The sequence below is a fragment of the Dipodomys merriami genome, unplaced genomic scaffold, assembly GCF_024711535.1.
Source record: "Dipodomys merriami isolate MVZ:Mamm:240054 unplaced genomic scaffold, mDipMer1.0.p SCAF_11, whole genome shotgun sequence".
NCBI classification, from domain to species: domain Eukaryota; kingdom Metazoa; phylum Chordata; class Mammalia; order Rodentia; family Heteromyidae; genus Dipodomys; species Dipodomys merriami.
Genome location: NW_027202382.1, coordinates 43,063,986 through 43,091,871, shown reverse-complemented (window position 1 = coordinate 43,091,871; position 27,886 = coordinate 43,063,986). Strand labels below are relative to the sequence as shown.

General features: G+C 53.0%; 1 protein-coding gene across 7 annotated transcripts in view; it reads right to left on the bottom strand.

Annotated features, from left to right (window-relative positions):
* Positions 1–27,886, bottom strand: part of Dnm1 (dynamin 1) — a 44,125-nt gene that overhangs the window by 5,316 nt on the left and 10,923 nt on the right. For 3 of the 7 annotated variants that reach the window (XM_070014691.1, XM_070014662.1, XM_070014671.1), the window contains exons 2-19: positions 23,684–23,757; positions 23,275–23,424; positions 22,762–22,965; positions 22,028–22,126; positions 21,784–21,944; positions 21,398–21,540; positions 21,151–21,286; positions 20,931–20,998; positions 19,646–19,784; positions 12,821–12,907; positions 12,098–12,168; positions 11,811–11,862; positions 11,585–11,596; positions 8,410–8,523; positions 4,896–5,005; positions 3,659–3,770; positions 2,763–2,774; positions 2,283–2,453 (exon numbers count right to left, since the gene is read on the bottom strand). In XM_070014691.1, coding sequence (XP_069870792.1) covers positions 2,283–2,453; positions 2,763–2,774; positions 3,659–3,770; positions 4,896–5,005; positions 8,410–8,523; positions 11,585–11,596; positions 11,811–11,862; positions 12,098–12,168; positions 12,821–12,907; positions 19,646–19,784; positions 20,931–20,998; positions 21,151–21,286; positions 21,398–21,540; positions 21,784–21,944; positions 22,028–22,126; positions 22,762–22,965; positions 23,275–23,424; positions 23,684–23,757 — 1,915 coding nt within the window. Of the gene's footprint in view, positions 1–2,282; positions 2,454–2,762; positions 2,775–3,658; positions 3,771–4,895; positions 5,006–8,409; positions 8,524–11,584; positions 11,597–11,810; positions 11,863–12,097; positions 12,169–12,820; positions 12,908–17,962; positions 18,102–19,645; positions 19,785–20,930; positions 20,999–21,150; positions 21,287–21,397; positions 21,541–21,783; positions 21,945–22,027; positions 22,127–22,761; positions 22,966–23,274; positions 23,425–23,683; positions 23,758–27,886 lie in introns of all 7 variants that reach the window. The other 4 variants (XM_070014651.1, XM_070014683.1, XM_070014699.1 and 1 more) reach the window with 2 other exon arrangements.

Genomic DNA, 27,886 nt, shown 5'->3' with positions numbered 1-27,886 from the left:
AAAAATTCTGAAGTGATGCTGTGGCTCAAGTGGTAGAACACTAGCCTTGAGCTGAAGAGCTGAGAGACAGTGCTTAGGCCCAGAGTTCAAGCCACATGACCGACAAAATAAATAAATAAATGTTAATCACCCGTGCTACTGTAGGGGCAATGTTCTGCTTACACTCTCCAGGCAGTAACTGGGCACTGGTAGCTCATGCCTGTAATCATAGTTATTCAGAAGGCTGAGAGCTGAGGGTCATGGTTCAAAGCTAGCCTGGGCAGAAAAGTCCATGAGGGGGCTGGGAAGGTGGCTCAGTGGTAGAGCGCTTGCCTTGCATGCGCGAAGCCCTGGGTTCGATTCCTCAGCACCACATAAGCAAAAAGGAGAAAGCCGGAAGTGGCGCTGTCTCAAGTGGTAGAGCACTAGCCTTGAGCTGAAGAGCTGAGGGACAGCGCCCAGGCCCAGAGTTCAGGCCCCACGACCAGACCCCCCCTCCCCCCAAAAAAAGAAAAGTCCATGAGACTCTAGCTCCAATTAATCTGTAAAAAGCACAAAGTTGAAGTGTAGTAGAACAGCAGCATTGAGGTAAAAAAGCCAAGTCAGAGTGTGAGGCCTCAATAAGCCCTGGTATTGATACACACCAAAGCATTACTCTGCTCACAATCTGGGACATTTTTTTGGGGGGGTGGGAGTAAGTGGGGCTTGAATTCAGAACTTGGGCACTGTACCTGAGCTCCTTTGGTCAAGGCTAGCACTCTACCACCTTGAACCACAGCTCCAGTGATTGATTGGAGATAACAGTCTCATGGGGATTTTTCTGCTCAGGCTGACATGGAACTGTGATCCTCAGATGTCAGCCTCCTGAGTAGCTAAGATTACAGGCATGAGCTACTGGTGCCCAGCAGAACTTAAGTTTTTACACTCTTCACTCCAGATTCTATTATTCAAGCACATGTCAAACACATAACATGTACACCTTTATATGCATTTAATACTTAACTCTTATTATGGTTATGTTTTATATGTAAGGAAACAGAATCAGAGAGGGCAGTTCATTTGCTCAAAGTCACCCAAAGAATTTGTGGCAAAGCCAGGATACAAACCTAGTTAAGCTACATGTGGTAATGGTACAGGTGTACAGTTCAAAGCAAGGTCTAAGGTACTCTTTTTTTTTTGGGGGGGGGTGTCCAGTCGTGGGGCCTGATCTCTGGGCCTGGGCACTGTCCATCAGCTCTTCAGCTCAAGGCTAGCACTCTACCACTTTAGCCACAGTGCTACTTCCGGCTTTTTTTCTTTTTGCTTATGTGGTGCTAAGGAATTGAACCCAGGGCCTCATGCATGCAAGGCAAGCGCTTTACCACCGAGCCACCTTCCCAGCCCAAGGTCTAAGGTTCTCAAAAGATGCCATGGCCTTTCCTAGAAAAACACTGATTTGGGTAGAGTGCTTGTCTAGGATGTGCAAAGTCCTATGTTTGATCCCGGGTATACGCATACACACAAAACCTACTGACACATGTTGGGTCAGCTATAAATTTCATGAAAGTCTAAATTTAGATTAGATATTTCTGATGGAAATCTAATGTCTGAATTGGGTTTGTAAAACTTATCATTAAAAACTATGCAAAAACATGTTAAGTGGGGCATGGTGTTACATGCCTGAATCCCAGCACTCAGCAGGCTGAGGCTGGAGCACTACAAGTTTCAGGCCAGCCTAGCACACAGCAAGACCCTGTCTCAAACACTTAGGCAAAATTCTAGATTGATAACATATTGGAAAATAATATTTTAGGGCTGTGTGTGGATACAGCCTGTAGTCCCAGCTTCTCAAGACGTAGAAAGGAGGATCACCATCCAAAGCCAGTTTGGGAAAAATTAGCTTGAGACCTTATCTGAAAAACTAAAAAGCAAAAGAACTTGGAGCATGGAGTAGTAGAATGCAAATTGGACTTTTTTTTTTGTAGGACGTGGGGCTTGAACTCAGGGCCTGCGCACTGTTCCTCAGCTCTTCAGCTCAAGGCTAGCACTCTACCACTTGAGCCACAGCACCACTTCTGGCTTTTTCTGTTTATGTGGTGCTGAGGAATGGAAGCCAGGGCCTCATGTATGCGAGGCAAGCACTCTACCACTAAGTCACATTCCCAGCCCTCACATCCTATTTTTATTGGACAGCTTTGGGGCTGACTTTACATCTCTCCCTAGACCTGGTTACATTGGCCATCCAGTGTTTTCTCCTAGGCTAACCCCACTGCCTCCCTCCCTGACCTCACAAGTGTATCTTGCCCCCCACATGATGCACGCACATTGTTGATCATGAGGTGCATGATGGTCTTAGGCATGAGGTCCCGAACAGTCTTGTTGACAATGGCCATGTACGAGTCTACCAGGTTCCGGATGGTCTCCACCTGCCTCTCCAGCTGCGGGTCCATGGAGTGCATGAAGTTGTCTGAGCCGTTCTCCTCTGTCTCGCTGGCCTGCCATTGGGAACAGAAGTGTCTCAATGTGACCAGGCCCCCCGCATCCAGGTTTCATGCATCCTCGGGATCTCATCCCCTCCAAGGATGCCTGGAACACAGAGGCAATAAGAAAAGCTCAGGGTCCTGTCCACCCTCGTGCCGTGGAAGATCCCAGGCTCCCCTCATTCAGCCTTGTCTGACTCCAAATTGGCCTCAGTTTCCCAATCCAGACATTGGGAAGGACACCTCCAAGCTCCCTTGCTTGAAGACCTGGCCAGACCCTGGTCTGGAAGCCCTTAGCAGGAAGTAAGGGAGAGGCTCACTCACTTTCTCCTTGTCCTGGGAAGCCCATGGCAGAACCACCGAGGCCACCACACCAGCATCACCACCGCCACCGCCACCAGAGAGCACAGCCAAAGTAGACACACACACCACAAAGGAAGAAAAGAAGGACTGAGTGAACCTGGGGCACCACACCCCAGCCCTAAGATACCTCTATCATAGCAAAAAGGGGAGAAGAGAGAAGGCAGCCACAAGAAGCTACCACCACCAAATGAAGGAGTGCAGAAGGGAACACATAAAACCTCCACTGAGGGCTGGGAAGGTGGCTCAGTGGTAATGCTTGCCTTGCATGCATGAGGCCCTGGGTTCAATTCCTCAGCACCAAATAAGCAGAAAAAGCCAAAAGTGGCATGTGGCTCAAGTGGTAGAATTAGCTAGCCTTGAGCTGAAGAGCTGAGGGGGGCAGCACCCAGGGTTCAAGGCCCCCCAACTGACAAAAACAAAACAAAACAAAACAAAAACCTCCACTGAGCCTGGATAGGGTGGCTCACGCCTGCCATTTTAGCTACTCAGGTGGCTGAGATCTGAGGATCACAGTTCAAAGTCAGTCTGGGTAGGAAAGTCCATGAGACTCTTATCTCCAATTAGCCAGCAAAATACCAGAAGCAGACATGTGGCTCAAGTGGTCGAGTGACAGCCTTAAGCAGAAAAGGCCAAGCTGGAGCTTGAGGCTGGGAGCTCCAGCCCCAATGCCAGCCCCAAACAAACACATATATAAATAATCTTCCACTGGAAGATGGGAAAACTAAGTGATCCCACCCCAGGGTGGGTGTGGGGGGCAGGGATGGCTCTTTATGAGCCACATAAGGGCTCAGAAAAGAGGCCTGACTTGCCGTGGCAGCTTGATGCCTCCTAGCCCCACCCCTCCCCGATCTGCTCACCCCCACACGCTCAGGGTACACGCCAGCCCTCAGGAAGGAGGCTTTCCAGCTGTCCACCTCTTCCTGGGTCTCACAGGCCAGTTCCAGCTGTCGGTAATCCTTATAGACATTCCTGGGGCAGACAAGAGAGAAATGGGGTGGAGCCCCACCCTCCATGGGAGTTAAGGGGATGCACGGACTTCAGGGTCATCACACCCCACCTCTCTCCCAAAGCCTCAGTTTCCTCATCCGGAAGCCTCGCTCACGGAAATGAGCAGTAAAATGCTTCAGTCAGGGACTTGAGCCCTCAATGAAAGGGACACTCAGCCAGGCATAGTGATGCATGTGTGCAAGCCCAGCCCTCAGGAGGCAGAAAGATTGCAAGTTCAGGGACAGCCTGGGCTACATAGTAAGACTGTCTCAATAAATGAAATAAATACATAAATTCCTGGGCATGGGTACACGTCTATAATCCTCCTTACTTGGGAGGCTGAGATATGAAGTTTGAGGCTCAAAGCTAGCCTGAGCAGGAAAGTCTGTGAGACTCTTATCTCCAATGAACCACCAAAAAGCCAAAAGTGGAGCTGTGGTTCAAGTGGTAGAGTGCTAACCTTGATCGAAAAAGCCAAGGGACAGCACCCTGGCCTCAGTTGAAGTCCCAGGACCAGCAATAAATGAACAGTATACAACCCACCCTAATTACCACCTAATTATCCCCCCGCAACCCTCCCTGGTTTTCTGAAGACTCCCCAGATGACAGCTGGATCGAACCTTAGTCTCTGACCACTACAGTCAGACTGGGGTTGGGTTGTGAGCGAGACCTAGTCCTACTACCTGCCCAAAGTGCACTGGGCGGCACAGGAAGGGACCAGGTCTGGCCAGGACTCTTCTCTGTGCCCAGTGCCTTACAGAGCATCTCATGGTGAGCAGAGGAAGAGGGAGGAGAGGGAAGCAGAGAGGGCAGTAAGGAAGAAGGGAATGGAAGGAGAAATGGAGGGAGAGCAAGGGTGAGGGTTGGAAGGAAAGAAGGAAGAAGGGGAGAGAAGGGGAGAAGGAAGAAGGGAAGGAGGGAGAGAATAAGGAAGGGAATCCAGATATGGTGTCTAGTAGAAAGTCTGCCAAATGAATGGCTTGCTCCAGGCCTTGAGCAGCTCCCTCTCCTCCTCTCTTCTCCCTTCCCCACCTCTCCTCTACAGGGGTGGTTTGGGGCCTGCAGGGTGTGGTTCCCCAGCAGTTTCGAGTAGGAGCAGGCAGGTACCTCTGCTCCGTGTTGAAGAGGGCAAAAATGTGCTTGCTTGACATGAAGCCCTTCTCCACGTCCCGCAGCTTCAGGTTGTCCACGGACAGCATGTATTTCTTCTCTTTCTCCTGTGGGTAGGAGTGAGGGCTGAGTCACACTGCCACACTTCAGTCTCTCCAGAGTAGCCTGGGCTCCTGGGCATTGGACCCTCAAGCCACACAGATAAAGCCTGGCCACAGGGTCCTGGTCACCTCCAACCACCATGGCTTCCAGGCCACCCCCCAGCAGCCCTACGTGTACACGGGAGCCCAATGGGGCTTGTGAGAAGGTGAGATTGAATGTGGCTCCCGCCTGTCCTGGAGGTGAGCCAGGCCTGCCCCAGGCAGGGCCCACTCATGTATAAGCCTTTTTCACCCCTGCCTGGCTGCCTCTGACTTCATTTCCTGACTGCAGAGACAGGGAGCCCCCAGCCCCCCTCCTCAGCCAGCCCCGCCAGGCATCAAAGGACCACTCAGCCTGCTCCCCCAGCCGCCCATGTGTTAGCAATCAGAGTAGCGCACAGCCTGGAGATGGTGTGTCTGCCTGCACATGTGTGTGGTTGTGTACGCACAGGCAAGCCCAAATACAAATCTGATTGCTGTCCTGTATGCTTTCCACGTCTATAGTACATAGGTGTGTTGTGCGCATGCGTGGGAGATGCCCTGCGGGACCATGTCTCAGTACCATGTTTGTGTGTCAGAATGGATATGTGTGGTGACTGAGAACAGTATGTGTGTGCAAGAGCGTGTCATGGGACCCGTAGGGATATGCGTTTACCTGCATACGGTTTATGCAGCGGGCAGGACGTGCCTGGTGTGTCTAGTGTGTGGAAATTTGTGAGGATCTGGGTCAGACACATGGCTATAAGCTATGTGTCCAGGGGAGAACTCAGGATTTTGGGAGGGACCCCCCCCCAATGAAGCTCTAGGAGGGAGAGGGGGGTTTCTGCTGCCTACACCCCACTGGTTCCCCAATATCAACACTGAAGGAATGATTTGCGTGAGAGTCACAGAGTTTGAACACATCTCAGGTGAGGAGCTAAGTTTAGGGGGCACCTTGCTCCCCTATCTTGGTCTTGTCCTGCCCACCCCTCTGCCCCTCACATGGGCCTGGCCCAAGCAGCCACATAAAGCCCTCTTTATGCCAGGCGGGTGGCCGGGAGCCCCGGAGGGCGGCTGGGGGAGGAGAGGAGGAAGTTGCACACACGGCCAGGGAACATCTGGAATCGTTTGAGGGAGGCCCTGCCGCAACCGCCTCCCGCCCTCCCCTCCTGCTTCAGGGTTGGACACTAGGTAGGAGCGGCCTCCTTCCCCCACTCCTCCCTTCCTGCCGGCCGGCCCCCTCCCCAGGCCCCTCCTCCCCAGCCCAGCTCCCGCTCACCCCTGCCACGTCAAAGGAGGCAGAAGAGGAATTGGGAGCAGAGAGGGACCACGGCTGGCCAGCTGGGGCTGGGAGACATGGGGCTAGGGCTAAAGGGGTGGGGGGCTTGGATCACCAAGGGATGGGGCCGAAGCTCCTGCTGGACAGACAGACACTGCCGCCTGCGTGGACCAGAGGACACCTCCACTCCGTCTACCCAGTGTTTAGACTATCTGTTCAGGACTCGCAAATTGTACAGTAGTCTGCACATTGGTTAGGCTGGGCTGGGTTAGACCCTCGCTGCCACCGCCGCTGCTGGAGATCTGGACCGACTCCCCAACTACCATCCCAGAACCGGAGCCTGGGGTCGGGGCAGGGCACTTGTGGGGCTCAGGGTGGGCTGGGAGGAGGTGTAGGGGACGCCCTGTGGTGAAGGAGGGTAGCATGATGGGGGAGGGCAGGAGGAAGACGGAGAAGATAGGGGTCATCAGAGCTAAGGATGTGGACAGCTGCCGGTCGATCCAGAGGGCCTCCCTCAGCCCAAAGACCAGGGGGAGGAGGGGACCAGACCCCTGCTGAGCCCAGACCAACACTATACCCTTAAGGGTCCTAGTGCAAAAATCCATTCGCCACCCCCAGCCTCTGCCCACGCGATGCACCTCAATACTCACCCAGATACAACGGACACATCTGCACATCCAAATGGTAGAGTTCACCCCCATATCCCAGGCACATACAGCATCATTACAAGTACACACGCCAGTGTGTGCACACACATCCAGACACAATGGAAAGCTCATCCACCCCCATCCTTACACCTCCAATGCATAACAAACCCTAAAAATCCCTACCCACCCGGATATCCAAGCACAGACACACACGCAGCACACATTTACACCACGAACAACCCCACATACACCCCCACAGCATCCACAAGCCACACACAAACACATGAGCACGCGCATGCCCGCGTGCACGCCCGCGCGCGCGCGCACACACACACACACACACACACTTTCCACTACTCAGCCAGTTTTCACACACATCTAAACTCAAAAAAAGACACCGCAGGCCAGGTTGCAGGCACCGGCTCCCAGCCCCAGCTCACAATGTCGCCCTGGCTGAGTGTCAGGAGCCATGCTAGAGGAGCGCCAGAGCCATAGGGTAGGGGGCTGTCTCAGGAGTCTGGCAGAGTTACAGAGCAGGAAGCCACCCCCACCCGCGCCCCACGCCACCTCACACTCCATCCCTTCCAGGGGCCCTGGGGGGGGAGGGGGGAAGAGGCCAGGCTTGGGGTAATGAGGTCCAGATGGCTTGGCGCCCCCACCAATGATGACAGAGGACCCCGCCCAAGGTGGGGAGGTGGAGCTCTTGCCCAGGGCAGACTTGGAGGGGACAGAGACCAAGAAGGGGACAATGGAAACTTAAGTCACAGCCTCCCCCCTCCACCTGAGCCCTACTCCCTTGTGGAGAGCACCCTATTTTTCAACAGCCCCCCCACAGGAAAAAGAGGGTCCCTTCCCCCACTTCTTGGCCAGCTGGAGTTCATTACCACAGTCCCCCCACACCCACCCTCCCCATTCTCTCTGGTCACCTCTGGAATCCAGATGTGGAAGCCAAAAAGACTCATTCTTAAAGGGGACCAGCAAGCAGGGGAAAGGAGGTGGGGGGGCTTCTGTGGGCCCCAGCTGGTAGAGAGGTGTTCTGGGGGGAGGGGAAGCACTCTGCAGGGCACCATCACTCTTGGTCCCTTGGCCTGAAGACCCCCTGGGCTGCTCCCTGGAGCAGCAGGGCCCAAAGGGTCTGGGGTGCAGGGGTTAAGCGGCTGTCTGGCAGCTGGACTTGTGTGTGTGTCATGGGCCTGTGGGGGCCATAGAGTAGGCGGCACGCCCTGGAGCGAGAAAACAGGAAGGCCACTGGGGCTGGCGGGTCAGGGAGGGGCACCCAGCACCCCTGACCACCCTTCTTCAGGGTGCTCAGCTGCCCAGGCCTGCCAATCCATATTCTCCTTCCAACCTGGCTGAGATAGCAGCTGAGCACTGCATCCCACCTCCAGAGCCTAATGGGACTGGTTCAATGCTTGGTCTAGTCCACGCCCAGCCCAACCCCATGACAGCCAATGGCCTCTCCTCACCTCGTCATCTTTATACCAGGACAGATTCTCGGCGGTCAGCACAAACCAGTATTCCTTGGAGCCCCCCTTCATGATGCCAATGTTGTTGATGGTCAGCCAGCCCTTCCGGATGACCTGGAGGGTGAGAGAGCAGAAGGTCAGGAGGCAAAGGCCGGGCTATCCTAGGAGAGATTGGGATAGGCAGGGAAAGGCATTCAAAAGCCCAGCCCACCCTAACTCACAGACGCCAGACTGGTGAGGGAAGATGGGGGCCAGGACTGCCCTGCTTTGGACCACAAGAGAACAGAGTGGAAGACAGTGGAAGGCAGAGGTGAGCTCAAGATAAAGAGCTTCTGACAGCCAGAGCTGTAAGGGACTCGTGGTTTTGGGAGGGGATGAGTTTCTCGTCATGTCTATAATTCTAGCTACTTGTGGAGGAGGAGAGCAGAGATCAGAGGATAGCAGTTCAAGACCAGCCCCGCCAAGAAAAATTCAGGAGGTTCCACTTTGACCAATGGCTGAGCTCAATGGCACACTTGCCTGCCATCCTAGTTACTGGGGAATACAATGACTGGCTGGAGTGGTGCATGTCTGACATCCCAGCAATGAGAGGAAGCATAAACAGGAGGACTGCAGTCCAGGCTGGCTCAGGAATAAAATGAGACCCTATCTCAAAAAAACATAAGCAACATAAAAAGGCCTAATGGATTGGCTCAAATGGAAGAGTGCCTTCCTAGCCGATGTGAGGCCTTGAGTTCAAAGCCCAGTACCACCAAACAAACAAAATGTGTGCAAGTAGAGTTTTGTGGCTTACTGGATAAGACAACTTCAAGGGCCTTTTAAGCAGAAGGTCTAGTCTAAGACTTGTTTCTGGCCCCAGGGACCTTGTACTTGATGCAGTTGCCTCTGACCTGAAAATATTTCTTCTCCCTTTCTGCCTGGTCAATCCTTCTCAGCCTTTGAAAATCAGACTTTACACTGCCAGGTGGGTTCTACCTGTCTCCCAATGTAAATCAGACTGGAATCCACTGATAACCTTTGATCACTCTCTTAGTTTCCTTCTGTAACAGTGACTGTGATTGTGTGTGTGTGTGTGTTTGTGTGTGTGTGAAAAGAGGAAGAGATTTATCCATTGATGCAGCCTCCTCGCTAACCTGAACTCACCCACATCCCAGCACTTTGCAGAATGCTTGATGAACCATACATATCTACGCCATGAACATATCACCTACACTGATAAGGTTCTAGCAGCTGGAGGAAGGGGCTGAGCCATGAACTGCCCAGGCCCCCTTCCTTCTGTGCACAATTTAGAGTAACAAGTAAAGGTTCCTTTCCATGGGGGAAAGCAGCCATCACCAAGACTGTCCTCAGCCACTGCTGCAGACCAGGGCCTTGTGGGTGCCACTTCAAAGACAGGCCACTGCCCAGGCCCTGGCAGTGTTCAGATGGAGGGAAAGAGGGCTGTTACCCCTCCCTCCTCAGGCACTGATGTCCTTGGCTGCTTCTTTGCTCATTCCCAGAAGACTGAAGGAGGCCTGGGGCTGGTGGCAAAGGCATCTTGCAACAGGACTATGAGGCTTTCAAAGTCCCCTTGAGGCCCTTCAGACCCCTTCAGGGTTGTGAGAACCTCAATCCACACAGTCAGCTGAGCTGGAGGCAGATCACTGAGCCAGGTATCCTGCCTCCCCTCTTCCACCCCATGATGGGATCACCTCCATGTCTTGTCACTGTTGTTGTAACTGAGTCTACTCCTGTCCCAGGATCTGACCAGCAGATCTCACCATCCCCCTGCTTGGCTTGTGGTCTCTATCTTCCCTTGGCTCCTCCCAGCCCTGAATCCTCCCCTGCTCATCCAACTCCCTTTCTGGGCCCTAGTACCTGTGTGAGGCTCTCAGGGGTGCTGGCTATGTATGTGCTGCCTGCAGGCTCAGGATCCTATGGGGTAGCAGGCCTTTCCAGAAACCAGCATAGTGTAGATACCAGGAAGTGTTGGCTGAAGTGAATTGTCCTGAGACACTTCATTCATTCATTCATTCATGCATGCATGCATGCATGCATGTATTCTTCAATCTTGTTGAACGCCTACTTCATGCCAGGCATTGGATTTGAGGCTGAGGGTTTGGCTTCCCTGCCCCCCTGTTTTGGTGTCAGTACTGGGCCTTAAACTCTGGGCCTCACCTAATTACTCAACTTTTTTACTCTCAGGTAGTGCTCTACTACTCAAGCCATGCCTCAAGTTCAGATTTTTACTGGTGATTTGGAAATAGGAGTCTCAAGGATTTGTTCTGACGGTTGTGGGGCTTGAACTCAGGGTCTGGGCACTGTCCCTGAGCTTTTTTGCTCAAGGCTAGTGCTCTACCACTTTGAGCCACAGCTCCACTTCTGGTTTTCTGGTGATTAGTTGGAGATAGTGTCAAAGATTTTCCTGCCTGGACTGGCTTTGAACTGCAATCCTTAGATCTCAGCTTCTTGAGTAGTTAGGATTACAGGCGTGAACCACCAGTAGCCAAGTCACAAGGATTTGTCTACCTGGGTTGACTTTGAATCACAATTCTCAGATCTCAGCCTCCTGAGTAGCTAGGCTGTAGGTGTGAGCCACCATGCCTGGTGTGGTGAGGATTCAATGAGAAACAAGACAGGCTCAGCCCTCCCCTTCTTGAGAGGCCTCTGGAACCCATGAAAGAACTGTGAGGTTTCTCCGGCACATGTGTTCTCCAGGGATGGGACAAGGGCTACTGGTGGGTGCTGTTTCTGCAGAAAACCAGCAGGAAACCAGAAGGGGAATTTGCCTGTGGACTTTTCATTCTTCCTTTTACTTAACCTCTGGTGAAGATGGCTGTCAGATTGGTAGGAATGTGTTTCACTCACATCCACTCATCTAAACACCCATCCTCCCATTCCCTCATCTGCCCGTCCAGCCAACAGAAGTTTACAGAGCTCCTCAGTGCCAGGGTCCCCACCCCCATGTGGTCTAGCTTTGCAGGTAGCTTGGCTCATGCACACTGATGGATGGGTTGATGGGAGAGTGCACGTGGGTAGGCCTTGCTCCGGCCTGTGAGCAGATATGGAACACTTACGTGCTAGTATGTGCAAGCAGCTCAAACTGCCCCTGATGGACCCCCAATGCCAGTGTGCCCCTTCCCCCCACTCTCTGTGCAAGTCAGCTCCCCCCCTCACCCCCAGGCCTGGTACTCACCAGAATCTCATCCTGCAAAGAGGTAACCATAGCAACCACGAGAAGCATTTGGGGGGAGAGAGGAGAGAGGATTACTGAGGCAGAGTGGGAAGCTTGTGGCTGGCAGATGACAGGCTCCCTGGCCCCCTGGAGACCCTTCCCCTCGGGGGGAGGGGCGTTCTCAGAGCTCCATCTGGTCCATCTGGAACCCTCCATCCCTCGGGCTGGGGCACTAGGGCCCACTCACCTGGTTCCCTGAAGCCTTCTTCTTATTCATCTGATTGCTCCTCTGCTGAGCACTAATAAAAGAGTAGGGAGGAGTCTCAGATCTTTTCTTCTCAACACACCCAGCTCCACTGCTGGGCCCAGGACCCAGAGTGTTAAACCTGCAGATCTTGGCTCTGCATACACATATGTGAGAGTGTACACACACACACACACACACACACACACACACACACACACACACACACACACACACACACACACACATGGAAGTCCACAGAATCACGCCCACTGTCCAAGAGCACTTACTTGGCAAAGCCTATGAAGTCCTCATGGTTGGTATTCATGTATGCCAGCTCAATATCAATGAGGAGCATGACCTTGGGGGTTCACAGGTCAGACAGCAAGTGGAAAAAATAAAGCACCACAGAGTCAAACAATGTATAAGCAGAGCTGGGAGAAAAATAATTGTACCATATATAGAAGGTTAGTATCCTCCTCAAGTAAAAAGAGATCACTGGTGGCTCACACCTGTAATCCTAGCTACTCAGGAAGCTGAGGTCTAAGGATCTCAGTTCAAAGCCAGCCTGGGCAGGAAAGCCCATGAACCTCTTATTTCCACTTAACTACCAAAAAGCTGGAAGTGGAGCTGTGGTTCAAGTGGTAGAGTTCTAGCCTTGAACAAAAAAAGCTCAGGCAAACTGCCCAGGCCCTGAGGTCAAGTCCCAGTGTTGTGTGTGTGTGTGTGTGTGTGTGTGTGTGTGTGTGTGTGTGTGTGTGTGTGTGTGTGTGTGTGTGTGTGTGTGTGTGTGTGTGTGTGTGTGTGTACACATGATAAAACCTAAATGCTTCCTGAAAAATAACTAAAGCACAAAAGGGCAGGAGTTCCTAGCTCCAGTGGTAGAACACCTCAGCAAGTTCAAGACCTTGAGTTGAAACTCCAGTATTGAAAGAAAAAAAAAAGTCTACAATGATCCATCTGCAGTGTATTTCCCCGTAATAAAAAAACGAGAGTGGAGTGCGTGGGCTCACCTGGTCCTTGGTGCGCCCCTCGCGCTCGCGGATGTGCGTGGTGACGATGCGTTCCATCTCCTCCCGCAGGCGCGGGTACTGCTGCAGCTGGGGAAGGGAGGGGAGGCGCCGCGCACAGGGGAGCGTGAGCAGGGGGCACCCCGACCCGGTGCGGGACCCGGGCGCAGGGTGGAGACAGGCTGGGAGGGGAGAGCCCTGTGGCCCCCCGGGAAGCTGACGGCACCAAGCCACCCCCTCCCCAAGTGGCAATGCGAGGGTCTTCCTGGGTCCAGGCTCTCTTCGCTGGCCTGACCACACAACCTTGGAGGGGAAGGGGCAGCTGCCACGGGCACAGATAGCGCGAAAGCAGGCCTGGCCTGGTGCTACCTTGATGGCAGCCATCTTGGAGACTGGCCTGGGCAGATGGGGGCCTCAGGGAGAGCTTAGGTCCCAAGGTTTTCCCTGACCCTCAGGGTCTCCCCTGCCTTCCTAAAGGAGGGGCAGCCAGCCAGGTGGGCCAGCCGGCAGGGGCGAGGGGCCTCTCCAGGAAGAACTGGGGTTGGGGGTGTGGGAGGGCAGGGCCCAGGGTGCCAGTTGGGCTGCAGTCAGGCTGGGCACGGGCTATGGGCCTTGTCAGAGCTAACGGGTGCGGGAAGGGGCTGCAGGGGACACAGCAACAGTCATGCAGGAGCCACAGGCACAGGCATGCAAGGGCAAAGGAGGACATGCCAAAGTGGGGGTGCAGCAGCATGAGCAGAACCCCGCGGGGGGCCTGGCTGGGCCCTGGGCCCTCTTCATACAGCCCACCCGGTTCTGCTTTCCCTTGCATGCTTCTGCCTGACCCCCACCATCTCCAGCCTAATCTGCCCAGATCTTTATTGGCCAGTCTTGCTCCCCTGGGGCAAGGGCTCAGCAGCACCCATGTGCCCCCTAGTCACCCCAATCCTTCCCCCGCTGCCTGGGAACCCTGCCCTAAGCTCAGCCAGACTCTGGATGAAGCCTAGGTGAGTTGCTCTACTGCAAGCATCTGTTAGATGCCCCCTCTTCCAGGAAGCCTGCACAGATGAACCACTGAGAGCAGAGTTAGGGGCCTCCCTGGACCACCCCCAGCCTCCTCATTCAAGTAGGTAGCAACTGTCCCAAGGGCAGGGGTGGGGCGACAAGGATGGGGCCAGACACCACTGATGCGCCAAGAGGGCATGTTGAAAGAATGAGGGAATGAATGAAGGATGGATGTTTTTACCGGGTGGGCAGCCACAGAGGTCCTCTGCCCTCTGGCTTGTGACTAACTCTTCCTCAGGGAGGGAAACTCACTTAACTTGTGATTGTGAAGCCCATCCACAGGGAAGTCCATTCTGCTGTCTGCCCTCTTCAAGATAGGACAGTTTTGTCCCCCTTGTCCTTCCTCTTTGTGCTGGTACTGGGGCTTGAGCTCAGGGCCTTGCATTCTTACTTGGCTTTTTTCCCCGCCCACGGCTGCTACTCTACCACTGGAGCCACTACTGGCTTTTTGCTTATTTATTGGAAGTAAGAGTCTCACAACCTTCCTTCCTGAGCTGGCTTCAAACTGTGATCCTCAGATCTCAGTCTCTTGAGCTCCTAGGATTACAGGGACGAGTCACTGGCACCTGTTTTCTTGTGCTAGGTCAGGCTCCTCAGGTGTGAAAACAGCTAGAGTTGTACACCGGAGTCACAGGTGGCAAATCTCAGGTCAAGATGGAGACTAGGGAGCTGGAGGGGGGTGGGGGCAATAAGCAGCAGCGAGAGGATGATGGGAAAGAAAGTGGCACCCTGGATGCTAGCCCTGAAAAGGCTGGTGGGAAAGTTATCCACATCCCACCATCCTGTGCTTACACTGCGGGGGTGGCCAAGGCAGCTGAGGCTGGGGAGCAGCCCAAGACCAGGGGCTTAGCAATGCTGGCTGGAGGGGTGTAGTGAGGATCAGGGAGGGACTGTTCTCGCGGTCTCCGAGTCTGGGCAGTGATCCAGGACTACGTCACAGGCACCAATCTTTGGGGATGGTCCCAGGGCTCCTTCCCAAGGCAGGGTTGGGGGGGATGCTGACAAAGATGGTAGAGGGACCAATTTGCCAAAGAGCAGGACCCAACTCCCCCACTAGCCGCCTGGCCCCCTACATTTCTCAAGTTTTCCACTTGTCACACATGACAGGGTGGCCTCAGCCCCTTTGAGTTCTGTTCCTTTTGAGCATCTTTTTCCATTCTGGCTGCCTCTGAGCATTTCCAGGACTTTTAGCCAGGTTTTAAAATAAAACTTTTCTCTCTTGGTTCTTTACTTAAGTGGGCAGTCAGCCTACAGCCCACTGGCCTAGTGGTCAGGGACACAGCTCCTAGAGCCATAACGTTCTTAGGTTCAAAGCCAGCCCCTGCTTGCCAACTCTTCCTTAGAAAAAAATCTGAAAAGCTTGGGTACAGTGGCACATGTCTGTAATCCCAGCACTGAGGAGACTGAGGCAGGGTAATCATGAGTTTAAGGTCAGCCTGGGCTACGTAGTGAGACCTTATTAAAAAAGAAAGAAACAAGTAAACAGCAGCTGACTTCTCTGAGCCTGCGTCTCTGTGTGCCAGATGGGGTAGTAATGGCACTTTCCCTCTTAGGATTGTGGTACCTAACATTAAACTCCATAAATTTCACCCAGAGATGGAAAAAAAATCTAAAACAAAATACTAATCCCAGCAGGGCTAGGAGTAATAAGTTTGTTGTTTATCAAAGCCTCTGGCAGGATTGGCTCAATAAGCTTAGAAAATGGAAACTGTGGGGAAGAAAAAAAGACAAAGAGTTTCGCCCTCATAAAAAAAATCATTACTGTCCATTTAAAAAGCCAAAAATATCATCTTCCGCTTTTGAGCCAAAGTTGTTTTTTTTTTTTTAAGAGTACTTTTTTCTGTTTTGTTTTTGTGCTAATATTGGGGCTTGAACTCAGGGTCTCAGGCTCTTCCTTGGCCTTTTTACTCAAGGCTGACACTCTACCCCTTGAGCCACAGCGCTACTTCCTGGTTTTTGCTGGTTATCTGGAGATGAGTTTCACTGATTTTTCTGTACCAGCTGGCTTTGAACTTTTGAGATTTCAGTCTCCTCAGTACCTAAAATTATAGATCTGATCCACCAGCACCCAGAAGTTTTTTTGACCAATTTTTCTATTCATGAAAAATCATACAAGTGTAAAAGACTTAATCATGACTAAAATGTGTGAGGTAGAAAGGGAACAATTCCTCTGTTCTTGGTCCTTTGTCAAAATAATCAAAATAACGGGTAGCAATTTGGTTGTATGTGACACTGGAATTTTATCATTTCCCCCCCAAATACCATTCACAATCTTTTCTGAAACCTGCTTTTTTTCACCCTTCAGAGTTCATTAGGGAGGAACGTGTAGAAACAGTATGGCTTGCCCTTTGTCTTCCACTGTCTGTATAAAACTTTGTTGTCCATCCTTGTGATGTGTCCCAGGAGTAGGACTTGAACTCAAAACTTTGTGCTTATTTTCCATTTTGATATTATTTTATATGATCAGAGGCACAGAGGCAATGCGCCTTTGTGTTCTGCCCCTAAGAGTATCCTCCTGTGACTGCCTAGAGTGAGTCTGGCGCTCTTGTTTGGTTTTCTTGCTCACAGCTGGTGTTCCACTGGTGCTAGGTCTTCACCCCAGCTGGGCTTTATGTTGGTTAATTGGAAATGGCATCTTGTAGACTGCCTGGCTATCTTTGCCCCTCAATCTTCAAATCTCAGTCTTCTGAGTAGCTAGGGTTACAGGTATGAGCCACTTGCACCTGGCTGACTATCAATTATTGATCAAGCCAAAAGAGGAGGAGAAGAAGAAAAAGGAAGAGACTACACGGATCATGCCATGTTTCTTCAGTGGAACGCAATCCAGCAATCAAGTCACGGGACCAGCCAGGCGCTGGTGGCTCATGCCTGTCATCCTAGCTACTTGGGAGGCTGAGATTGGGAAGATTACTGTTTGGGGCCACTGGGGGCAGAAAAGATCTGCAGGCCCCTTCTCAGCAAAGAGCTTGATGAGATGGTGCATGCCTGTCAGCCCAGGTATTTGAGGAGCCCAGCAGGTGGACTTGTGTCTAGGTACATGCTTGGGCAGGAAGCAAGACTAACGCAAAAATAACCAGCAGAAGACAGGGCTGGAGCTAGGGCTGCAGAGTAAGAAGTGCCTGTGTAGCAAGCACAAGTGCCAGAGTTCAAAACCCAATAACTCTCTCTCTCTCTCTCTCTCTCTCTCTCACACACACACACACACACACACACACACACTAGAACTGGGGTGGCACTTATTGGAAACCAGAAGCTAAGGCAGATGTGCGCTCCAGCACACAGCACAGGGGGCTTTTTCAGGCTCAGGTGGGGATGATTCAGCAGAGCTGCAGATGAAATCTGGAAAAGCTCTTACAGACAATGATGACAAAGGAGTCTCTTGCACATCCCTGGAAGAACTGCTTTTGAACAGCCTGGCTAAAAATCCTCAAAATGGCCAAAAGTGGACAAACAGGAAAAAGGCATCTAAAAGGTCACAGACATCTCAAAAGAGGCTGACCCTACCTAACACAGATGGACTGCTGCAGGGGAAGTAACTCAGTGTGCTTCTAGGCAAATTGGTTTTGAGGGATTGCATGGCTCCACTACCCCTGCAGACCTTGATCCCAGATGCCTTCCTTCCTACATGTGAACCCTACTGTGCTTTTTCCTTTCTGAGGCTCTGTTTGCCCATCTGTAAAATGGGTACAAATGCTACCCACTTCTTAGAGCCATGGAAAGGATCAAGCCAGCCTAGTGAGGGCAAGCACAAGCCACTTATGGTACACAGCAGCCGCTGAATAAACAGCTGCCACCTCCTGCCACACTGTCATTGGCTGTCATTCTGATGGATGGAAAGAGGCCACTGAGGAAGCTTGGGCCAAAGCCAAGTTGTGTGCCAGAGACGGAAGCCTGGAGGAGTCATTAAGGTGCAGGAAGACCCTGGGTGAGGAGCTGGCAGGAAACACTAGGCCAGGGATCACTGGCCTGTGAGGGTGCCTGGGTCCCTGTGGGGAGCCAAGGAGCCACCATGTGTGCTCAGCAGGTGGTTTCTGCCCACGGGAGGCTGTGGCCTCCAGGAAGGGCCAGCCGGGCCCAGCCCCGCCCAGGCGGCTGGCATACCTTTTCGCTACACTTTCTGATGGTGGACGTGAGCTCACTGACCACCATATCCACACACTTGATACTGGGCTCTTTGAGCTTCTGCACCTGCTTTTTCACTGTGGCTTCAAAAGCGAGGTCAGGTGTGAAGAGGCCCGTCCTGCACCCGGGGAGGAGGTGGGATTAGAAGGAGAGGAGTGAAGAAAGCCACGCGATGGGCTCGGGCTGGGGCTCGGGAATGGGGTGGGGGGAGGGGAGGAGGATGGTATAGGTATGGGGGAAGAAAGAGAGAGAGACACCAACACAGAAAGAGAGAGAACAGAAGACAATGTGAGCGTGGGCCCAGCCCCCCACATCTCCCAGGGTTGCACCTTCCAGGTGCTGCCCAGCACCCCCAGGGCTCTGTGGATGTGGTTGGCGGGGAGAGTGTCAGGGACCAAGCCCCTGCTCTGTAGAGATCCCTGTTGAGTCAGGTCCTCCACCCCAGGCTGTCCCCCAGCCCCTCCCCACGCACCTGCACACAGTCTTTAGCTACACTAAGGCTGTTCATTCTTTGCTGGTGCCATTTCTGTCTACAGCCCTGCATGGTTCCCCTCACGACCCTATCCATGCATGCTGTTCATGGTGTTCTAATGCCCCTGCCTTTGCTTCATCCTGACTCCAAACCCCAGCACCGCACCCTCCCACTGCCAGCTTCTCTGCATCTGGCTGCCCAGGCTGTTTGCATCGACTGCAGAGCAGACCAGGCCGCCTGAAGCTGCCCCATTACAGCCTGACTCCCACTCTGTAGCTTCAGGCCCTGCTCTACTCCTGACCTCCCCTTTCTCCCCCAGGGTATCCCTTGCTTCTCTGCCAGATGGGTCTGGGGGACTCAGCTCCAAAAGACAGAAAGAGAGAGAGAGAGAGAGAGGAGGAAAATCAGAAAGCGTAGAAGTCGTGATTGAGTGGGGCCAGGGCAGCAGTGGGGAGAGGACAGGAAGGAGGGAGGCTGGGGGGCAGAATCAATGAGCACTGAACTTGGGAATCTGAAAGCCCCAGCTTCCAGTCATAGCTTCCTCTGAGCTAGTATGACCTCGGGCAAGTCGTGTGTTCCTCTGAGCCTCAGTTTTTTCTGCTGTGAAATGGGCACCATCCTCCCTGCCCAGCCCTCCCAGGGTGGTTTTGTGTGGCCTGAATGATGTAGCCCGTGGGAGTGAGCTCTGTCCCTGGAAGGCTGGATGGAGGGAGCGGAGACTGAGTGAGGATCCTGAGTGGGAGTGGAGTGAGGATGGGCAGGATGAAGGGACTCATGGAAGCTGCTAGCCCTCTGGCTTCCCAGTCTCCCTGTCAGCCCCCAGAAGGCCCTGTACCTCCCTGATTTCCATGCCAATATGTCCCCAAGACTCCCCTCAAGGCCCCAGTGATGACCCCAGCTCTGTGGGCACAAAGGGGGCCCAAGATCCCTTCAAGCCACCTTCTCTCTCAGCTATGGGGTGCTTGATCTCTCTTTCAGTGTCCAATCCCTTGATCCCTAGGGGCTGGAGGCCAGGTGGGTGAGGTCCCTGAGGTGGTCCCCCTTCCCTGGTCTGTGGTCACAGCTGCCTCCCCTACCCCGCTGAGGCCTGGGCATGCTACCGAGGAGGTGGGAGGAGGTGTGGGGAAGGAATGCCTGGCAGCAGTGCAGGGTGGGGGCAGAGGTGGGCGCTGGCCCAGGCTGCTGTTTACCTTCTTGGTGCACTGTCTAACGGTGCTGATTAGCTCCGAGATAACCATGTCCACACACTTGAGACACGGTTCTCGGATCTTCTTCACCTGCTTTTTCACAATGGTCTCAAAAGCCATGTCTGGGGTAAACAGCCCCGTTCTGAACGCCCGGAGCGGGAGAAGGGCACAGTGTCACAGGCCAGGGTCTGCCAGGAGTACCAGGCCAGAGCCCCTCTCCCAACCCCTGATCTGTGCACTGGGGAGCCTCCCATTTCCCTCTTTGGGCCTCCATGTTCCCGTCTGTGAAATAGGTTGGGGAAAATGCTAGTGAAGTGTTCTCTGGAGGAAGGTGAGGGCTGCTTCTGTCTGTTGTAGACAGTCTGCTTTCTCTTAAGGGTTCCTACAAAAGCTGCTAGGTCCTGAAAGGGTTTAGAAATTGCCAAACTGGGTCATCCTTAAGAGCCTTTCCAAGAATAGGGCTTTTCATTTTAAGACTAGGAGACAGGTTTTCCTGTCTTGGCTGATGAAGCTATCCATATGCAAATTCCATGCCAAATCTAGGCACAGAGCCTGTTTGAGTTCAGTCTTCTTCACTGCCTGGCACATAGTAGGTGTTTTAAATGTTTCTGATGAACAGAGCTTTGGAATAAGCACTGAGTGGCTCTGGGCCCTTGAAGGGGTTCTAAGCTTTTAAGCAACAATCTATCCCTGCAATCCTTCCTTCCCCACCGGCCTTGGGGTAGCCCAGGAGGGTAGAACGGGCCAGTGGGAGGGACTGGCAGGCTGAGAAGCCATGCCCATCATAGAAGGATGGCAGGAGCAGAACTGGGGACCCTGGCCGCTGTAAAGCAGACCAGCAGGATGCAGGCAGCGGGTAGCCCACCTTCCCACCTACCTCCCCTGGCTAGAGTCTGTTGAGCTGGGGACCAGCAAGTTGGGATGGGGGCCTCTTTTTTTGTGTGTGTGGGTCATGGGACTTGAACTCTGGGCCTGGACACTGTCCCTGAGCTCTTCAGCTCAAGGCAAGTGCTCTACCACTTGAGCCACAGCACCACTTCTGGTTTTCTGGTGGTTTATTGGAGATAAGAGTCTCATGGACTTTTCTGCTCCGGCTGGCTTTGAACCACGATCCTCAGATCTCAGCCTCCTGAGTAGCTAGGATGACAGGTGTGAGCCACCGGTGCCCGACTGCTGAGGGCCTCTTGAGTCCTTCCTGAGAGGGGCCCCCTACATTTCTCTCTGTGCCTCAGTGCTAAATCCCCTAATCTCTAGGTTCATCCCTCCTCCCTGGGGTCCCAGTACATGCCTAATGCCATGGATATTCTTGATAGCATAGCTGATCTCCCTTCGGAGCTCCTTCTCATCAAACTCCATCTGTGGAGAACAGAGAGAAAGCTGCTCAAGGTCTATCCCCTGCTACCTTAGAGGTCAGACACGGCCCGTTCCATTTTGAGGGAAACCTGAGTGGACGGTGAGGGAAGGGGGACGCGATCCTCAGCTTCCTGCCCTAAGTCTACCAGCCATACCTTGACCAGTTCAAAGGGGAAGCGCTCGTGGAAAATCCGGTTAATGCGCGCTCCTCCTGACAGCTCGTAGGTATCAATCTGGTCTCCAGAGCCCTCGATGCGCTTCTCAAAATCCACAGCAAACTGCTGGACCATCCTGTGGAAGAGTAGTGTGGCCTGAGGGAGAGGGACTTCATGAACCCTAGGATGAGTAGTGGGGTGCTGGGGCAGCTCAGCGGTGGGGAGCCGGGGCTGGGGGAAGCCTCACTGTAGCAGGGCCTTGGTCTTGCGTGCTGGATCATCAGGACGGAAGTTCTTGTATTCCTCCACTTCCTTCTCAATGGACAGCAGCTGGCTTTGCAGCTTGTTCCGCAGCCCTGGCAGTGTGTCCCGGATGTGGTTGGTCAGTTGCTGGGGGTTGGGAGGAGGAAGAAAGGGTTAAGACTATGGTCACAAATCCAGATGCCCACAGGCCCAGGCAGAAAGTGGGATGCCCATGGGCCATGTGGGCACAGTGAGGCACAGATCTGTGGAAAGAGGGCAGCTGCTTTGCTTTTCTGGGGACCCTATCAACATCACCATCAATATACACTTTAATTCATCTGTCCTCAGGCTGCTGGTAACCTCAAGCCTCACCCTGACCTGATCCCCTACCTGGTTGAGGACCTTCTGCAGATAGGGTGTGCCCATGCGGTCAGCCAGGTGGCGGTAGGATGGGTGGGAAAGGAAGAACTTGCGTTCAGCTGCCAAGGCAGCCGTAATGTCCTTTTTGCCATCTATGTCCTTCTGGCTTCGGTTCACTACCCCAATGTAGCCTGTGGATGGGAGTCAAGGTCTTAGACAATCAGTCCTCAAGGGAGGTAGACGAGGCCATGGCAGAAGAGCGGTCTGCTTTTACCTCTGCGCAAGGGAAGCAGCTTGTTCTCCAGCACATCCCGGGCATCTGTGCCTTCGTCCATCAGATCCAGCTTGGTGATGACCCCAATGGTGCGCTGACCTGGGGAAGGGGGCAAAGCAGGAGGGCTGTCCACCCTCACGCTGAAGACCCATGTATTCCTGTGCCTGGCCGTCCTGTTTCACTTACCTGTGCCCCTCATCCACTCACCCTCTCCTGGCCTTGCTCCTCTCTTTCATCCTTCTGGGTGCCCCCAAATGATTAGTTTTTGTGCCAGGAGCTTGAATGCAGGGCCTCTTGCTCTCCCTTGGCTTTTCCTGCTCAAGGCTGGCGTTCTACCACTTGAGTTGTGGCTCAAGTGCCACAATTAAGAGTAAGTGTCACACAGACTTTTCTGTGAGGGCTGGCTTCAAACCTCGTTCCTCAGACCTCAGCCCCCTGAGTAGCTGAGATTACAAGTGTGACTCACCAGACCAGGCTCCAGAATGATAGTTTTTTTTTTTCTCTCTTAACTGTATTTTTTTTTTTTGTCTTTTCTTTTTAGGTACTGGGGATGGAACCCAGGATGATGCATTTGCTAGACAAGCACTTTGCCACGGAGTTACATCCCAGCCCTCCAAAATGATTCTTAAGGGCATAAATTTGACTCTATCACTATCTGACTCAGACCCTACAGGTGCACACCCCCTCCCAAACTAAGAATAGACAGCCGAAGGGCCATATGCATGGGAACCTACCCTGGGGGTCCACCTCCTTAGCGATCTTGAGAGCATCGGAGTTGGCCAGGTCAGAGTTGGCAGGGGACACTGCCAGGATGAGGCAGTTCTCCTTAGTGACAAACTGCATAAGCATGTCGCGAATCTGGAACTCGATGTCAGGGGGCTGATCTCCCACTGGGACCTTTGTCATTCCAGGCAGGTCCACTAGGGTCAGATTCAGTACTGGTCAGAGAGAGAGCACACACAGGCTTAGGATGGAGGACATGGGAGTGAAGGGCCCGATCAGGCTGAAAGAAAAGTCGCTTGGGGGCGGGGCCACAAAAGGCAGGACCAGGCAAATCATTTGGACTAAAGCCGGGAGTGGGCGTGGCCACAAGGGGCGGGGCTTAAGGGAGGAGAGCGTATGGGGAGGGGCCGCCTGTGGGCGGGGCCTTTTGGGGGAATGGGCGGGCCCTGCGTGTGAGGCGGGCCCACCTGGCTAGGTCCTAGAGGGCGTGGCTAGGAGAGGCCGGGGGCGGGGCCAGACCTCACCATGTGGCGAGTAGACCCGCAGGTTGATGGGCACCGGCGAGATGCCCTTGTTGGTGCCCGTGACCCGGTCGGTCTCCGCCTCGATCTCCAGGCGCACCTCCTCGAAGTCGGTGAATTTCTTCCCCTTGCAGTGCAGGAACTCGGCATATTCTTTCCAAAAAGCCGGCAGGGGGAGTACATCAAGCCCGGAACCCTACCCGAGTCCCATCTCTCACCCACAGTAGACCCCTCCTCCAAACACAATAACCCATGCCTCCCATTATGGCCTTTTAGCCCCACTGGACACATGTGGAATCAAGGCCCAAACGGGAGACCACGCCCTTATGGAGTCGCTCAGCAAGCCATTTCCTCCTTGGAGAGGTGGTGGGGTCCTGGAGAGGCCAAGCCACACTGCTTGAAGCCCACGTACCTGTGGTAGAATTAACCAGCTGCAGGACCAGAGGGCGTCGGGTGACGATGCCAGATCCTCGGGGCAAGAAGTCCCTGCAACGAGTTAGGAGGTCAGGGAGGGTCAGTGAAGGGGAGCTCTTTCCCGTGCAGGAGTACCTGTCCACCATCGGGAGGGCAATGCAGGCACCATGTCACCTTCCCAGGTAATTAAAGATGACAGCCCAGAAAGGTGAAACACTCTCCCCTTGGATAAATAAAAGCACAGAATTTAATGTATCTAAGCTGATAGGAGACGAGACCAGCTGGATGCTGGTGGTTCACACCTGTAATCCTAGTTACTCAGGAGGCTGAGATCTGAGGACTGGGGTTTGAAGCCAGTCCAGGCAGGAAAGTCCGTGAGACTCTTATTAATCATAGAAAAAGCACTGTTGTAGTTCAAGTGGTAGCGTGCTAGCTTTGAGCAAAAGGAGCTTAGGGACAGTGTCCAGGCCGAGAGTTCAAGGCCCAGGACTGGCAAAGCGGGGGTAGGGGGTGGGGGGTGGAAGAGGGGAGCGCAGGAGGGGGGGGGAGGAGAGACTAGATCAACCCCCTGTGTATCTCTCAGTCAACTGGAAGTCTCTGCCCAACCTAGTTCCTGTGATTCTTCCTAGGAGAACCTGAGGCATAGGGTGGCTGGTGGCCACTGTAGAGAAGGCAGCATCTCCCTCCCACCCCCTCCCCAAACCCCATTTAGCTGGGGTTGTGGCTGTGGTGGATGGGAGTAGGCGAAGAGAACTGAGGGTTCTTCAGTGCCCACTGCATGCCAGCTGCCTTGTGGGTGGTGTCCCATTTTCAGCCCCAGGGAGTAGGGTGCCTTTACATTCCCATTTTACAGATAGGAAACTAGAGATGGTCAAGTTGTACAGGTTGTGTTTAGCAACACAGATTCTCTAGATTCAGGTCTGTCTGTGACTGCTTCCCATCTTTAGTCCCCCATAGGCCCTGTCTCTTTTGAAGGACTGGAGGAGTTCCCAAACCATCCCAGATACCTGCTTGTGCTGATGTCAACTTCAACTGTCTTTTTGGGAACTCTTGAGAGAGCCAATCTCTGTCCTGTCAGCTCTTCTTGTTCCCCTAACCATCACAGCCTCCTCCCCAGGCTGACACAAGGGCGGAGGCCTCTCTAGGGATCAGGCTGTTAGACTCACAGTCATGGGATTTCCAGGACCGAGAAAATGGAGAAGCAGGACAGAGCCTGAAGGACCATAGAGATTCCAGTCAGCAGTCTCCTTCTTGGAAAGGAACATGGGCTCCTCTGTCAGGCTCAGACTGGTCCCAGACTGAGCCAGAGGAAGACCCAGGCCTCCAGCCCCCAGCCTAAAGTCTGACCCAGACTCAAAAAGCTTCCTGCAAGGCAGGTGCTGGTAGTTCACACCTGTAATCCTAGCTTCTCAGGAGGCTGAGATCTGAGAAGCAGATCTTCTTCTGTCAGCCCAGGAAGAAAAAAAAAATTGGTGAGACTCTCCAATTAGCCAGCAAAAGGCCGGAAATAGAGCTGTGATTCAAGTGGTACAGTGTCAGCCTTGAGAAAAAAAGCCAAGTGAGAATGTGAGGCCCTGAGTTTGAGCCTTAGTACTGGCACAGACAGACAGACAGACAGACACAGACACAGACACACAGAGACACAGAGACACAGACACACAGACACACACACACACACACACACACACACACACACACACACACACACACACACACACACACAGAGTTTTCCTGCACTCAAGGCTGTGGGACAGAAGGTCCAGGGACAACAGATAGGCCCCAGGGCTCCCAGATTCAAGGCTTTCTTTGGGCCCTGCTTCTCCAGGGAGAGCAAAGAATGCTCCAGAAGATGCAGAAGAGGTAGGAGGGAATTGTTATAATAGTGAGAGGTGGACAATGTATCCATTAATCCTTTCCACTGTCAGTCAAGTACTTTCCTTCTGGTTACTCTGGGAGCTACAGAAGGGCAGGGCCAGCACAGACCCTGCACCTTGCTTCAGTGCTTAGCACTCTCGTACATTCCTAAGTCCTCAAACTGTGTCCTGTATGGAGATGATCATTTTACAGATGAAGTCACTGAAGATCAGAGACAAGTGACTCACTCGAGGTCACACAGCAGACCCAGGGTTCACCTAAGAAAGTTTTGTTCTTTTGGATGTTTTTTTGTATGTTTTTAATACTGGTCCTGGGGCTTTAACTCAAAATCTGGACACTGTCCCTGAGCTTCTTTTGCTCAATGCTATAGCACTCTACCACTTGAGCCAAAATTCCACTTCTGGCTTTTTCCCCATTTCCTCCCTCCCTTCCTTTTTTCTTTTGGTATCTAATTGGAGATAAGAGTCTCATGGATTTTCCTGCCCAAGCTGTTTTTGAACCTCAATCCCCAGATACTAGCCTCCTAAGTAGCTAGGATTATAGGTGTGAGTTACTGGTACCTGTACCTGGCCTTTTTTTTTTTTTTTTTCCTGCTGGTCCTGGGGCTTGAACTCTGAGCCTAGGTGCTATACCTGAGCTTCTTTTTGCTCAAGGCTAGCGCTCTATCACTTGAGCTACAGTGTCACTCTAGCCTTTTGAGTAGTTTATTGCATATAAAAGCCTCATGGACTTTCCTGCCCAGCTGGCTTCGAACTGCAATCGTCAGATCTCAGTTTCCTGAGTAGCTAGGATTACAGACATGAGCCACTGGTACCCAGCTTGTTTTATTTTTATTTAATTTAGGTTGTGAGAAGAAGGTTGTGGGGCCTGAACTCTGGGCCTGGGCTCTGTCCTTCAGCTCAAGGCTAGTGCTCTACCACTTAAGTCACAGCGCCACTTGTGCCTTTTTCTGCTTATGTGGTGCTGAGGAATGGAACCCAGGGCCTCATGCATGCAAGGCAAGCACTCTACCACTGAGCGACCTTCCCAGCCTGTTTGTTTTTACAGACAGGTTCTATGCCTCTGAATTAAAATCCCAGGCTAGCCTCCAATTCAGGTTTTGGTTTGTTGTTTTTTTTGTTTTTTGTTTTGTCAGTTGTGGGGTTTGAACTCTGGGCCTGGGCGCTGTCCCTCAGCTCTTCAGCTCAAAGCTAGTGTTTTACCACTTAAGCCACAGCACCACTTCCAGTTTTCTGGTGGTTTATTGGAGATAAAGAGCCTCACAGAATTTCCTGTGTGGGCTGGATTTGAACTAGGATCTCAGATCTCAGCCTCCTGAGTCTAGGATTACAGGCGTGAGCCACAGATGTCTGGCTTCCAATTCAGCTTTGAACTCATGATCCTCACCTCAGCCTCCCAAGTGCTGGGATTATACAAGTGTGTGTGCCATCATCCCCAGCTTTTTGTTTGTCCATTTGAAACCAGGGCCTATGCTAAGTAAGCCCTCTACCACTGAGCTACATTTCCAACTCCAGAGCTTGGGCTCTGGATCCCAGAGCCTAAAAACTTCCCTATTCAACTGTGCCACCTCCCAAGCCTGAGGAGCCAGACATGGGTTTTTATATAATTTAATTAAATCCGGTCTGTGCCAGGCCCTGTGCTGGGCTGTGAGGACGGAAGGGGATGAGTCAGACAGTTCTCCACCCGAGGCCCTCTGTGTGGTGGGAGAGGCAGACAAGTAAACAGATACTGCAATGCAGCAGCGTAGAGAGTATTACAACAGAGAGGGCCTGACAGCACAGCGGGAGAGGATTCACTGGGCGGAGACTTTCTGTCTCTAGCTCTCCTGTCCTTTGGTCAGTGACTTCTTGGGGTATGGCCTCCAAGTTCTGAGGGTCCCCCGAGCTGTGGAGATAGAACATCTGTTCTTGTAAAAGCTCCCTCCAGTGGGCATGGGGGCTTGGATCCACCCTCTTCCCTACCAACTCCTGGACAAGCGAAACCATAGCAACTACTGTTGCCATGGAAACTGTAGGACGGCTGGGATGGTTGGGACTCCCTCGCCCCATGCCATGCAGAGACATGGACCTTTCCTGAAGTTCTTTCCTGCCAGGCCTCTCTCTGAGCAGATGTGCCCACTCAGACTGGTGGACTTGAGAGGAAGGGTCTCGAAGGTGCCAGGCAGAGGGTGTGGGAAGCTCAGGGCTGGAGAGTGCTGGGTGGTCAGGGGCCTGGGACAGCTTAGCATAGTCACTGCCTCCCTGTGTGGCTGCTTCAATGACAAGCACTTAGTCTGGTGCTAGTGGCTCACAACTGGAATCCTGGCTACTCAGAGGCAGAGATCTGA